Source organism: Stigmatopora nigra, chromosome 16 (assembly GCF_051989575.1).
Source record: "Stigmatopora nigra isolate UIUO_SnigA chromosome 16, RoL_Snig_1.1, whole genome shotgun sequence".
In the NCBI taxonomy this organism is placed as follows: Eukaryota; Metazoa; Chordata; class Actinopteri; order Syngnathiformes; family Syngnathidae; genus Stigmatopora; species Stigmatopora nigra.
The window spans coordinates 9,414,495-9,428,486 of record NC_135523.1 but is presented as its reverse complement, the minus strand read 5'-3'; the positions used below and the strand labels follow the sequence as shown (position 1 = coordinate 9,428,486).

At 38.0% G+C, this 13,992-nt stretch overlaps 2 protein-coding genes across 4 annotated transcripts; both read left to right on the top strand.

Annotated features, from left to right (window-relative positions):
- Positions 1-441: 441 nt before the first annotated feature.
- armc3 (armadillo repeat containing 3) lies at positions 442-9,540 on the top strand. Of its 3 annotated transcripts, none has more exons than XR_013329271.1 (16): positions 442-716; positions 796-913; positions 1,402-1,524; positions 3,426-3,494; positions 3,577-3,749; positions 4,704-4,898; positions 4,995-5,223; positions 5,337-5,489; positions 5,563-5,671; positions 5,790-6,039; positions 7,140-7,276; positions 8,196-8,364; positions 8,445-8,539; positions 8,613-8,670; positions 8,871-9,033; positions 9,105-9,251. XR_013329271.1 is itself a non-coding variant. In XM_077736430.1 (16 exons), the coding sequence occupies exons 3-16, from the start codon at positions 1,422-1,424 to the stop codon at positions 9,309-9,311; spliced, it is 2,208 nt and encodes a 735-aa protein (XP_077592556.1). In that variant the 5' UTR covers positions 442-716; positions 815-913; positions 1,402-1,421; the 3' UTR covers positions 9,312-9,540. The 3 variants fall into 3 exon arrangements, 2 of the variants coding, with proteins under 2 accessions (XP_077592556.1, XP_077592555.1); XM_077736430.1 differs by having other exon boundaries at positions 815-913; positions 8,613-8,768; positions 9,105-9,540; XM_077736429.1 differs by having other exon boundaries at positions 8,613-8,768; positions 9,105-9,540.
- Positions 9,541-9,693: 153 nt separating this feature from the next.
- On the top strand, positions 9,694-13,370 carry msrb2 (methionine sulfoxide reductase B2). Its single transcript, XM_077736433.1, has 5 exons — positions 9,694-10,348; positions 10,592-10,689; positions 11,378-11,454; positions 12,789-12,936; positions 13,012-13,370. The coding sequence occupies exons 1-5, from the start codon at positions 10,240-10,242 to the stop codon at positions 13,141-13,143; spliced, it is 564 nt and encodes a 187-aa protein (XP_077592559.1). The 5' UTR covers positions 9,694-10,239; the 3' UTR covers positions 13,144-13,370.
- The last annotated feature ends 622 nt before the right edge of the window (positions 13,371-13,992 follow it).

Below are 13,992 nucleotides of genomic sequence, written 5' to 3'. Positions count from 1 at the left end.
TTGTCTGTCCACTTGTGTCCTGTAATTGGCTGGCCACCAATTCAGAATGTCCCCTGCCTCTGGCCGGAAGTCAGCTGGGATTGGCTCCAGCACCCACGCGAACTTAATGATGATAAAGCGGTTCAGAAAATGAATGAATGAATTGAATTATAATAATACTTGCGTCTTTGTATTATTCATTTAGGAATTTTTAAACTGCCCATTGCCGTAAACACTGCAAACGAGGTTCACTATAGTCTGCAGCGCACCTTAAACGACTCTACAACGTAAACAATGAGGCGTGATTGACTGTAGTGATTCTAAATAAATCATCGGTCAAATTACGTCTCGATTTTAATCCTTTAAATGTGGTCCTATTTACGTAATGACGTATCATACGTCGCTTTTTACTCGTCATTCTAAAATCTACGTCACTGTGGTCATCTGCATTTATATTACCAGTAAATATTGTCGTCATCGTGTGGTCTATTGTTGTCGGAGCATGGCAAAATCCCCTGCCGTTTTACAAAACTTCATTTTTAATCCCCCTTCAAGCGTGAATGTTAGTCTTTGCAATAAAATAAAATGCCCCCAAATGCCATTAGTTGTGTGGACTCACGGACTCCTAATGTATTATTGAAGTGGTACGAAGGTGTGGCTGCTGTGCAAAGACCTTCGCAATGGACAAAAAAGATAAAAAAGAAAAAAAATCCAAGTGCGTAACACCCTGCAACACGGTGAGATCCATGTCTTAATCTTTATTGATCTAAAAAGAAATCCCGGGTTTTGCCAAAAAATATCTGGATTGTCTTACAGTTTGAACCTCTTCACGTAGACGTCAAAACTGCAGCAACTGCAGTTCTTCTTTTGGGCTCTCTGGAAGAAGACATTATAGTCATAGCATGCGAAGCACTCTTTGAATTTGCAGAAGAAGGTGAACGGAATAATTTGCATTACATGCTTAAGGATGCCATTCCACTCCCAACCCTGAAATTGAACTACTAATGTACAATGCAGTAATCCCTCGAATATCGCGGTTAATGTAGACCAGACATGACTGCAATAATAAAAATCAGTATAGTCACCCCTATTGAAATAATATATATTTTTTACTTCAATGTAGAGTCCTAGTATCCAGAGTGGCTTCCGCTTATGAGTTTTAACCTGGTTTATCACATTTTTATTAACTTAAATTTTTATTTTTAAGTTAATGAAAATGTGAAAATCTAGTCTAGAACTCATAAGCGGACGCCACTCTAGCCACTACTAGGACTCTGCATTGCATTTTTCTCAGATTTTTTTTTAGATAATAATAGCACAAAAAATCACAAGTAAATTCGCGATAAGTGAAGTTGCGATAATCGAGGGATTATTCATCGCTTTTATTATTTTTTTAACACTACTGTACGTTTCTTTTGTCAGATGGTAACAAGGTTTATTTGATGGAACTTGGAACATTGCAACCCCTCTGTCAACTCATCACACACCACAATGAACTGGTCAGACGGAATGCATTTATGGTTTTGGGAACCATGGCTTCCAACAGTACGTTGAAAACAGTAGATGCACCATCACCATTGCTCAGTTATTTGGTGGGTCATTCCAGAATTGGAGGTCAATTTTGTTTCAATTTTTCAAATATATTCCTTCACTTTTTGGGTTTGCTGTGTTTTTATAGATAATTGGTCATCTCAGTGGGAAATTTGTTATGACACGACAAGTACACTAATACCTTGACATACGAATGCCCCAACACACCAACAATTTGAGATACGAGAAAAATTCCGAGCAAATATTTGCCTTGAGATATGAGACAAATTTGAGATACGAGGATATGAGACAGCCTTGTGGCTGAGCCCGTGAGAGGCTGCTTATGATAACAGCGCACAGTCTTTCTTGATGCACCTCCCTCGCATAAAGATGTCTACAAGCATTGGGTGTACAGGTAGCATTTTTTATTGGGGATAGCGTGACTGGGTCGATAATCTGCGATAAAGACGGCAGAATCTACATGGATTTCAAAGTAAAACAAGCATCTGAAAAATACCAGCAAAATCTTTCAAAGTGAGTCGTGGCTGGTTCGACTATTTTTTAAAAATTAACTTGACGAAACAAACATGGAAAAGCAGGGATTTTCGCCTCGAAAAATACAAATACAATACACTAACATCTTCGCCTAGGTTATTGCACAAGAAGGCTTAAATTTAGTGTAATGTAAGATTAAAACTTGTTTGTGTGTGTATAGTATTTTAAGCTAATTTAAGTTAAATTTAAAGTTTACCTTATGTTAAGAGCGCATCCTTCAAGTCTCTCCCGTCTCTTTGTCCACGCTGTCTATCTGTAATGACATTTTAGTATCGAAGATCATCACCAGGTATTTGTTACTTTGTGAGGAGGTGGTGAATTAGAACAAATAAAAATATGTTTTTCCTCTGTAATATCCCGATTTTTGGTATTTTTTGGGAGGGTTGGAACGAATTAATTAGTATTTAGTTCATTTCTGTGGGAAAAGTTGAGTTGAGATATGAGTAAATCGACATACGCATAAACGCATTAAGCTCGTATCTCAAGGTATTACTATATTTGAACACATCGCTGATCTTGCTGAATCTTTACCCAGTCAACACATTGGGGTTCCTACTCATGGATTGGACCAATGGGTTTCACATATGTGAATAATAAATGCATTGACAATGGGGTAGAATTTAACTGATACCTTTAAAAAGTGTTATGCAGAATTAGCAAAAGAAAAAGCAATTCCCATCAAGATGCTGTGACATTAGTCAGAAAAATTCGCTAATACAGTTTGTATTAGTGGTACGAGTGGGGTGTAAGTTTTTTATCCAATTGTCATGGTATCCATTTTTATTAATTTAGTTTTGAATCAATATTCTTTTTTAATGGAATTCACAGCATCCAGGAATTATGTTTCTAACCAACAAATTAGCATTTAAAAAAAATCCTTATTGTTACAGCCGTTTTGTTACAGATATTTTTTGTAATGTTAGAACATTTGTCAGATAAACTCCTCCATATAATTATTCCCTAAATCATAAGTGAAAGATTTTTAACACACTTTATACAAGTAAAATCCACAAAGCGGAGTAAAACTGGAACTACCATTCTTTGCATCCAGGAAGGTGAACACTAAATATGACATGTAAAATATAAAAATAAAAACATGAATTATAAAAAGAAATCTAAGACAGTTTTTTTGAATGACTTGAAATGAAGATATGCCAAAGATCACTTTCCCCCAAAGCCATGATTAAAAAAATTCAAGGATAGGACAAAAATTTCCTCCAATATTGGAATGACTGAGTATGACTTTAGTTGATTTAGATTTGAACATTATACTGTTGACAAAAAATGTTTTGCTTTGAAATAAAATATTATACATTTGCCTAATAATTTGACAAGTTTGTTTTTGTTGGTGTTGCTCAAAGGTGTTGTAGGGAATGTCCTACAACAAAAGGATCTAATTCAACCAATTATTGAAAAGCTCGCCCTTGATGGTCAGTTGGCTGTAATATATAATTGTTTTTTTTGTCTCTAGACTAGCTTGATCATTCATATTCTACATTTTCCTCTCAAAAGATTCTGTAATTCAAGAGTACGGAACCCTGTGCCTTTCCTATCTGTCCCTGGCTCACAACTGCAAGGTTCAGATCTTTGACAACAAAGGCATGCCAGCATTAATCAAGCTACTTTCCAGTCCTGAACCTGATGTTCAGAAAAACTCCCTGGAGACAATCTACAACTTAATTCAGGTGAATTAATTTTTAGTTTTGAACATGTCTTCATCCCACCTTTGACAATATGTTTTTTTCCCCATAGAAGATTAACATTTTAGATTGCCATCTTAATCCAAATCTCCTAATTTTCCGGTTTAAATGGCACCACCGAATTGTAAAATCTAGGAAATGCGCAAGTTAAATGAATTGTGTGTCCTTTCTAAAATGGAAAACTGACTGATTTATGTAGTTGTAGGGGCAGGGCTGAAAGCAATGATCACACTGGTTTTCAGGTCGTGACCACACCAAACTGTTTTGAACCCGTTTGAAGCAGTAATTTAAAAATAAGACAAAGATGGTGATGCGAGTGGTTAGCGCATTGGCGTCACAGCTGTGGGCCCCTGGGTTCAAATCCAGGTAATGTCCATCTATGTGGAGTTTGCATGCTCTCCTCGGGGCCGCATGGTTTTCCTCCGGGTAGTCTGTTTCTTCCCACATTCCAAAATCATACATGGTCGGCTGATTGGACACTCTAAATTTCCCTTAGGTATGGGAGTGAGTTTGCATGGTTGGTTGTCTCCTTGTGCCCTGCAATCGGCTGGCCACCGATTTAGGGTGTCCCCTGCCTCAGGTCCGGAATCACCTGGGATAGGCTCCAGGACCCCCAGTGACCCTAATGAAGATTAAGCGGTTCAGAAAATGAGATGAGATGAGTTTCTGCCCACAACTCAAATAACAATTCATTTTCATACAGACTTGATGTATTGAGAAGAAAAACTTTAAAATGACCTTAAAGCAAAGCATCTTTTAGGTGGTATAATTTTATAATGTGAATGATGGTAGACAATTTTGATGCATGTTTTTCTGAAAAACTATTGGTTTAAAATCTTTTTTTTTGTGGGGTGGATGGGTCCGTTTTGTGTTTTCTTTGATATTTTAATTGTAGCACCCATTTCTACTTTTCTCCTCCGGCCATCTGTGTCAATGAAGAACAGCCAATTCTGCCCATCTATAGTCGAGTTTGGCGGGATCCCTTCCCTTCTGGAGCTGCTTAAATCGGACTTTTCTGTCATTCAGCTGTTGGCTTTAAGGATTTTGCAGAAAGTTACAGCTGAACGAGAATCTCACAGCATAATAAGGAAGGAGCAAGCATTGGAAAAGATAATTGATGTCATCAAAAATCCGGTTGGTATTTTTTTGTCATCCTCTCCGATATAAGCCAAAAACAATTGATATAATATCATCTTAAAATACTCTGCTCATCGTTTTTTGTTCTTACAGGAGTTCAATGACCTACACGTTGACGCTTTGCAGGTTATTGCCAATTGTATAGGCGATAGTGACAATTTTGTGGTAATTGAAAATGCCGGAGGACTAACTATATTGTTGGAGATGGTTCTCCCCCATGAATTGTCAGAACCTGATAAATATGAAACACAAGCTGTTACTTGTAATTATCATGAAGTCCAGTGCGGCGCTGTTGAATGCATCTCCATAGCTGCTCAGAATGGTAAGGATAGCACAATTCGTTAGGACAGTTAATGTTGTAAGAGTAGTAAGTACCTCTACTAAATCTTGCGTCGCTCCTTGTTTGTGTTAAACCATGCCGGTATGTGTGTGTAGCTGACAATCACAAAGTACTCCATGGATTGAAAGTTGAGGAAATTTTGATAGAGCTTCTCTCTGGGAACAGCGATTGCGTGAAAACCTTTGTTTGCCAGGCTTTGGCCGGGATGAGCTCTTATGCCTCCAGTAAAGAACTCATAGGGGAAGTGGGTAAGAAAACACGTGGTATGGAATATTAACATGCCCACTTTATTAACATGGAATATTTTTTTGCATGATTCAGGTGGTTTAACTGCATTGATATGTTCACTGGGGAGTCAAAATATGATGGTGAAAGAGGAAGCAATCCAAGCCATTGCCAACCTTACAGCAGGACACAAGCAAAATTCCATGTAAGAGATAACAGTTTTGCTTATTAATGGCACATTAAAATTCAACTATAATTTTATTGACAAATTGACCTTTTTTTAATTTTTAGGATAATATATGAATATTTTTTGCCTCCTTTAGGATAATATATGAAGAAGGAGGACATGATATCCTTACTCAGCGTCTCGGCGACGGATGCCCCAAAATAGTGGCCAATGCTGCAGCCTTACTTTGCAGAATTATGGTTCAGGAAGAAATTCGATGTGACATTATATCTGTGGGAGCCCTGCCTGCATTGGTGGAACCATTAAAATCCACAGATTCACAAGTCTTAATTAATGCCACAACGTGCATCTGTGAACTGGCATTGAATGCGTGTGCTCGGGCAGAGGTTGGTGCTTGTATAGCTCAAGTTTTTTTATTTGTTACCAAATATAGTGGAATCATCAAAATTGAAAATATACATAAGATGAAGTTGGCTGACTTCCCAGTTTTTCAATCCCATCCCTGTAAGAACATTTTACCTTAATTTGTTCTGTGTTCGAACTGCTGACACACGAAATTTTCAAGTGCACAAATGATCTCATCTCATTTTCTAAACCGCTTTATCCTTATTAGGGTTGCGGGGGGTGCTGCAGCCAATCCCAGCTGTCTCTAGGCCAGAGGTGGGGGCACCCTGAATCGGTGGCAAGCCAATCGCAGGGGACAAGGAGACGGACAACCAGGCACATTCACACCCATACCAATTTAGAGTGCCCAATCAGCCTACTGTGCATGTTTTTGGAAGGTGGGAGGAAACTGGAATACCCAGAGGAAACCCACGCAGACCTGGGGAGAACATGCAAACTCCACACAGATGGACATGACCTGGATTTGTACCCACATTCCATAGACATGCACGGTAGGCTGATTGGAAACTCTAAATTGCCCCTAGGTATGCTTGTGAGCGTGAATGATTGTTTGTCTCCTTGTGTCCTGCGATTGGCTGGCTACCAATTTAGGGTGTCCGCCGCCTGTGGCCCGAAGTCAGCTGTGATAGGCTCTAGCACCCCCCGTGAGCCTAGTGAGGGTAAAACGGTTCAGAAAATGAGATGAGATTAAATTTACAGTACACAGTGAGGAATCACTTAGCATTTCTGCTGGACAGTTCTTGAATTTAGGTTCTGGTATCTGTTCATGCTTGCTTTTGTGGAATTTACATCGGCAATTAGTGAGCTTTTCTGAATTATTCAGATTTATTTGGCTACATGTTGTTTTTATTGATAATTCTGCACTACGTAGAGAAGGCAAAAAACTGTTTTTATCCTGAAACATGAATCTCCTGTTGCTTTGTATGCTATTTGTTTGAACTTTGTGTCATGCCTTCTTAACTCGAAGTGGCACATTTACATAGATCAGAGATAGATTGGTGTTCATAAAATACTATATTGAAATGTTGACTAGTGCACACAGAAGACACATCTAACATATAATGTGTATTTTGTATTGTAGTTGCAGAAAGCTGGTGGCCTTGAACCACTAGTAAGTTTGCTTCGCTCCACTCATACAGAGGTGATACGCTCGACATGCATGGCAATCAGCGTTTGTGCAAAGGATGAGGCCATATCTATGGAGATGTGCAAATATGGGTGAGATTTTCTAACAAACATTCCAATACTTATATTAAGTTGAAAAAATATCCTCTATTCTATGTCTGTGGAACATTGCCTACATACACAGCCATTATCATCACAATTATGGAACCCAATATTGAAAAGAAAATAACACAACAATATTCACATCAATCAATATTGATCCATTAACACTATATTCATAGTAATGCGCAGTTTGGCTTTTTCTGCCAAATTAAGTCAATCATTTACTCTACAGTTCCCTTATTTACCTAACCATCCCATGTTTTTAGGCATTACAATTTCAAAGAAATAACTATCAGTAGAAATAAATGAGCAAATATTAGGATACACATACATATACACAGACGAGAATATCACATTGATAAAATTTTAGAGAACAATTAAGGGCTTACAGTATATGTAGGTCAGTTCTTATGATAGCATATAGGTCAGCCAATTAGGTCTTGCTGCCTTTTTGTTCACCACTATGGATGCATAATTGACTATTACAAAAAGTTATGTAAACATTATATTGTTTAAAATCATTTTTACTTGTTCATGTGTGTTAAATGGAGATAATACCATCCCGCAAAACTACAGTTATCATTCTATTATCGCGCCTTCACTTTTTGCGACTTCACTACTAAGTGATTTTTTTCTGCTATTAATGATAAAAAAAAAATATATATATATATAGTTTTTCTTTAACTTCAGTGGTGAGTCCGAGTAGCAAGAGTGGCTTCCACTTACTACTTGCTACTTGGACTCACCACTGAAGTAAAAATAAAATTATATATTATTATTTCTTTCTGTTAGGACCCTTCTTTGCGATTTTTAGATTATAGCAGCCATGTCTGGTCTACATTAACCACAATATTTGAGGATTACTGAACAGTAGTGCATTTACTAGCCATGTATTTTATTAATGTTTTAGTGCCCTGGAAATGCTAAATGAAATCAACCATGCAGACAACAGTAATAGCAAGTTCAGCGAGTATGCTTTAGAAAATATACTTCAATCCAGCCTGTCCCTTAAATATGCTATGACAGATAATTTGGCTGCAACCGACATTATAACTGATGGCTTCTATGATTCTGGGAAGGTATGTGCATTGTATTTATTTTGTAGTTTTAGGATCTGGGACACTAAAAATAAAGCAAGAACCTTACCTCTATCTTTCAGTTGTGTTTCAAAGATAAAGTTTTCACTTTAGCTGAACTTTCCATGGAGCCAATGAACCAAGAAGTACCCATTATAGTTGTCGGTGCAGGAATTGAGTAAGTATACTCTTTTATTTATCTTTTATATTAAATGGCAATAATTCACATTTCTCTATCTATGTTTTCTTAGGGTGATTTTACAAACAAAGAGCGTGGATGAAGGGCAGCATACCGAGCGATTTTGGAAGGTAATGAATGATGTAGATCTGAGGTTTTTAGTTAAAGAGGTCAAAGAATCCATTGCCATTTTGAATGAGGAACAGGAGCAGTATGTTGCATTGGCCAGGTAACTATTGAGTCATTGTTTAATTTTATTCAAGTTGAATTTACAAACAGTGTTATGTAAAAAAAAAACCCTAATGTTTTCAATCCCTGGGTTGTCAAACAGGCGAGTAAGCTCCGTCATGGGTGGAGCAATTGAAAAAGAAGACTTACACTCTTTTGGATGGTTACTGCATATCTGCTTGCTCAGATCTAAAATGCAGTGTAATGTGGTCCCTATCGGTGTGATTAACAAGGGATTCTACTGTCACAGAGCTCTTCTTTTCAAGGTTTGGCATTTTCTACACTCACATAACTTAGACTTTAAATCTTCACATATGTATGTATCCCATTTATACAGTACTTGGCAGATTGCATTGGATTGCGTTGCACCCTGGTGCGAGGCGAATACAATAGAGCTTGGAATGAAGTACTACTCTCTAAGGAAGATCCAGCTAGTAATGGACTGTCTTCACAGCCATGTTGCTACATTGTGGACCTCATGCACCAGCCTGGTAGATTCCTGAAAAGCCATAGCCCTGCAGCATTTCGATATCACAGTATATAATACATAATGGAATTTTAGAAGTACGTACTCTGGGACATTGAATTTGCCTTTAGCGTTTATGTGTGTACTGCATTAAGAACAATGAGCAATACCATTTGTCTGTACTGCATTAAGAACAATGAGCAATACCATTTTCTGTACTGCATTAAGAACAATGAGCAATACCATTTTCTGAGTCAGTGTATGTAAAATAATTAAATGACCAAAGATTTTATATGAAAGAAAGCTATTATAAGGTCTTTCTGATTTTTCTGTGTAAACAGAAAAGGCTATTTTTAATGTCATTGTTTAATCACTCCCATTGACTGTTGTAGGATCTGGGCCAAGGTTAGTTACACAACAAATTGGTTATAGTTGTACAACACTTGTGTAACACTATTTACAAAAATGTATTCATAGATTTTCTGAACTGCTTTATCATCATTAGGTTGACGGGGGTGCTGGCGCCTATCCCAGCTTACTCCCGGCCAGAAGCGGGGGACATCCTGTATGGTGGCCAGCCGATCGCAGGACACAATTGGACAGATAAACATTCTACTAGAGTTAAAATGATCAATGTTGCAATGTGTTGACATAATCTATTTCTTGCATGCTTCCTTGAAAGGGTGCCCAATCCTTTGCACCTGGAAGAGTAAACAATTTTCTGTGCAAAATTATTTGTGCAGGTAGCCAGATTATCACTCTGTTAATGATCCACCATGTCGGAGTTTTCTGTCCGTAAACATGCTCAGTTGGCTTTGAACATTGGCCAGCAATTAAAAGGACTGAACCTAGTTCACTTTGACCTCCATTGTAACAAGTAGGACTTTCAGAAAAAGTCACCTAGTTTCAACAATCATATCGGCCACAGGGGAGCAGCTGGTATTGCCTTTCTGTACACTCAAGACTTACCGGCTGCCGTGCACTTTGAAAGCGGCACAAAACAACCATGTCTCGTCTGGTCAATCGGCTTGTTTTTTTTTCTAAATGTTCAAGAGCCACACTATCATTGTTACCAAAGAACACCCCAGCCTTGTGCAAAGTACACACAAGTCCAGGTAAGTTGAATCTATTACATTACAACCATGTGCAGGGCGACTGCTATGAAACTTAAAAAATAAATAGAATTCTATTCTGAATTTTGATATGATGTTTGATTTATTTCATATTTAATTTTGCTTGATTTGTGTATGGGGAATGTTGTGGTTGCATGTCATTTTTTTAATAAATATTTTTCTCAATGTAAAATTGAACTTAATTGTTATTCTGCCTATTAGTTTTAAGTTATTTTCTGTCTTCAGGCCTGAAATCCCTCACCCGCTATAATGAGACTACAGACTGGCAAAAAAAACTCTCTCCTGAGCAATATGTAGTGACAAGAGAAAAGGGGACAGAGATGGTAATACATTGCAGCATACCTCGATACTATAAATTTTTTTTTTAAAAACCACAGAAAAAAACAAAGCTTTGGAGACCTGTCCCTGGTGCTCAGACAAAACTATGCAAATGACAACATATAACACCATTAGATTATTTTCAATGAAAAAGAAATGACAACACACACCTTGCTCCAACTTGTATTACTGACCAACTACTGCACAAAGCTTTGTTTTGCTGAATACTAATTATACCTATTGTTGTACGTATATTTTACAGGGCATTCTGTGGTAGCAAATTGTATTCTATCAACTAAAAGCAACATAACCACCATTTTACTTTTACTAATTATTTTTTATTGGAGAACAATAGAAATATATTGTTTACCAAACTGCATGCTCACCCAGTATTTAAAGATCCAATTATCATAATTATTAGTATTATTAGTAATTTATTATTAACACTGGTAGAGTATAAAAATATTCATTCTTAGATGGGTGAAGAATATTAAGCTCTGCTTGTCAAAGCCAGTTTTAATTTTTTATAATATTGATGATTTAGATTGCTTGAGCGTAGTGTTCTTTCAATGTCCAGTGATTGTATTTTCAACAATGTTTTTAGTTAAAATTACATTTGTTATTGTTTGGTCTTTGTGTGTCTCCAAATATGTAAAAACACAAGCTTGGATTCTCATTTGAAGTTGTTCTCAGCCCTTTAGTGGGATCTACTTGAACCATTTTGAAGAGGGAATGTATCACTGTGTCTGCTGTGATTCACCACTCTTCAGGTAACAATTGTTTATTCAAAAAGCTTCTACACTTTTTACATTCTAAAATTAAAAAACCTAATTTAGACCCAGGTGATTGCTTGGTGCATCCGCCTCACAGTCTTGTGGTCATGGGTGATAGACCTGAAAATACAACTTCAGGAACAGGTTAAGAAAGAGTGGGATCAATTTAATAGGAAATAGGTTTATTACCGGACTGCAGGATGGGGGAGAATGCTCAAACACCTCTGAACCGCTCAAAGTGTGTCGCCCGTGCAATTCTCTGAATGAACAGTGGGTCAGTCTTTATATAGGAAGACAGGGTAATATTTCTAAGACAGTGATGTAGGACAGAGTTTATGTAAACAAAACTTTGTGATAATATGGTTAGACATTTGCAGGTTTAAGTTGTATGCAAACAGGATATTTTTATAGCTCACAAACTGCCGTAGCCTATCCTATATTTCGCGAGGCGAACAAACAATTGCAAGGCCAACTAGTTAGCTATCTGACATTTCGCGGTGCGAACAAACAATTGCAAGGCCAGCTAGTTAGCCTATCCTACATTCCACTGTCTTAACAAACAATTGTAAAACCAGTTTGGCCACATGGCTGCTATCAACAAATAATTATTAACCCAGTTGGCCGGTCCATCCCACGATAGGTTCAATCCCAGTCCTCACTGTATGGAGTTTGCATGTTGTCCTCGGGCTTGCATGGGTTTTCTCCGGGTACTTCGGTTTCCCCTCATTTCCCAAAAATGCAGGCTAGGCTGGTTGAACACTTTAAATTTCCCCTAGATATGAGTGAGCGTGAATGGTCGTCTGCCTCCTTGTGCCCTGCGATTGGCTGATCAGTCAGGATGTGCCCCACCACTGGCCTGAAGTCAGTTGGGATAGCAGCACCAGCACCCCCTGCAACAATAGTGAGAATAAAGCAGTTAACAAAATGTATGGACAAAAAATGTATTGTTAACAACAATGATTTTCAAATTATCAAATCAGAAGGGTCACAGGTGGTGCTGGAGCCTATCCCAGCCCACTATGGGCAACAGCCAGTGGACACCCTGAATTGGTGGTTACGCAAATTGGGAGAGAGCAGGCAAACTCTACACTGGAAGGCCCGAGGCTTGGATCAATCCCTCGATCTTAGCAGTGTCAGACTGACGGACTAACCATTACCCGACCGGGCCAACTTTAATATTTAAATTTTGACAAGATCAGCCTCTATTTTTTAATCCATCAATATAGGAATATGAGAAACCAAAACGACTTCCTACAACTGTATTGACCTAATAGTTTGTAATTTTACTTTACTTTTACAGTTTTTAATGAATGTTGTATGTGTCCTAATAGCTCAGAGGCTAAGTATGATTCTGGGACGGGCTGGCCAGCTTTCAAGGAGGGTCATGGTACATGGGAGCGAGATGAAAGCCATACCTCCATTATTCGTCGACCTGACAACAGCCTGGGAAGTGCCAGTGTGGAGGTCTTGTGTAAAAATGTTAGTTCTACATTAATCTTGGGATTCTGACCAGTGTTTATACAGTATTTTTAACGCATTGTTTTTTTCATGCAGTGTGATGCTCACTTGGGTCATATATTTGAGGATGGGCCAGACCCAACCGGTCAACGGTTTTGTATTAATAGCGTAGCACTCAACTTTAAACCTAGAGAAAACAAGAAACCTGGCGTCATTGAAGAAAACTGAGCTGTTACCTGGAGTTGCATCTCATGAACAACAAAGTTGCTTTTTTATTCATACAAAACAAGGGCATTTTTGATGTAGTAATGTAAAAGCACTGTTGTTTTGTTTTGTTTAGCTCAATGCATTATCCTTATTCAGTTATTATTCACCATTATAGATTTAATGAACAGTGCACATTTATGTTATTTTTGTGATGCCAAATCTTGTTAATAAATATATAATCCACTCTATGTTCTTCTGTATTTATTCATTTACCCAAACGCAAACCCTCACAAAAGTTGTGGTATGTTCTGTATCCATTCTCTCATATTCTGAAACGCTTATGCTTACAAGGATTGTGTGCACAGCTGACTTCGGGCATAAGGCGGGAGGACACCCTGAATTGGTGGCCAGCCAGTTGCAGGGTACGAGGAGAGCGAAACAACGATTCATTATCACACTTATACCTAGGGGGAATTTAAAGTGTTCAACCAACCTACCATACATGTTTTTGAAATGGAGGAAACCAGTGTACCCAGCGAAAACCCACCCAAGAACATGCAAACACTCCTTACAGGAGGACAGACCTGGCATCGAACCCAAGACCCCAGAACTTTGAGGCCGACGCCACTGATCCGCCGGCCGTATTTTATATCAAAATTATAAAATCTGTTTTGTTATATGCTGACTTCACTTGTGACTAAACAACTCCATAGATCTGTGCCCCATTCCAGTTAAAAATTAACTGCACATACTCTTCATTTTACACAGTTGCATTATCTGTTATATTATTTTGTGTATATTTGTCTAAGTGGACACTGCACACAAGGAAGATAAAGCCAGGATATCCAGAAGGAGTTAAATAATAAAAGA

Bases quoted from the DNA above. Each gene is read 5' to 3' on its own strand.
- msrb2 (XM_077736433.1), top strand. From the start codon at position 10,240: ATGTCTCGTCTGGTCAATCGGCTTGTTTTTTTTTCTAAATGTTCAAGA. The intron at 10,690-11,377 runs GTAATACATTGC...AGTTGTTCTCAG, and splicing joins GAGAAAAGGGGACAGAGATG to CCCTTTAGTGGGATCTACTT. The intron at 11,455-12,788 runs GTAACAATTGTT...GTGTCCTAATAG, and splicing joins TGTGATTCACCACTCTTCAG to CTCAGAGGCTAAGTATGATT.
- armc3 (XM_077736429.1), top strand. From the start codon at position 660: ATGGACAAAAAAGATAAAAAAGAAAAAAAATCCAAGTGCGTAACACCC. The intron at 1,525-3,425 runs GTACGTTGAAAA...TGTTGCTCAAAG, and splicing joins GGGAACCATGGCTTCCAACA to GTGTTGTAGGGAATGTCCTA. The intron at 5,224-5,336 runs GTAAGGATAGCA...ATGTGTGTGTAG, and splicing joins CTCCATAGCTGCTCAGAATG to CTGACAATCACAAAGTACTC.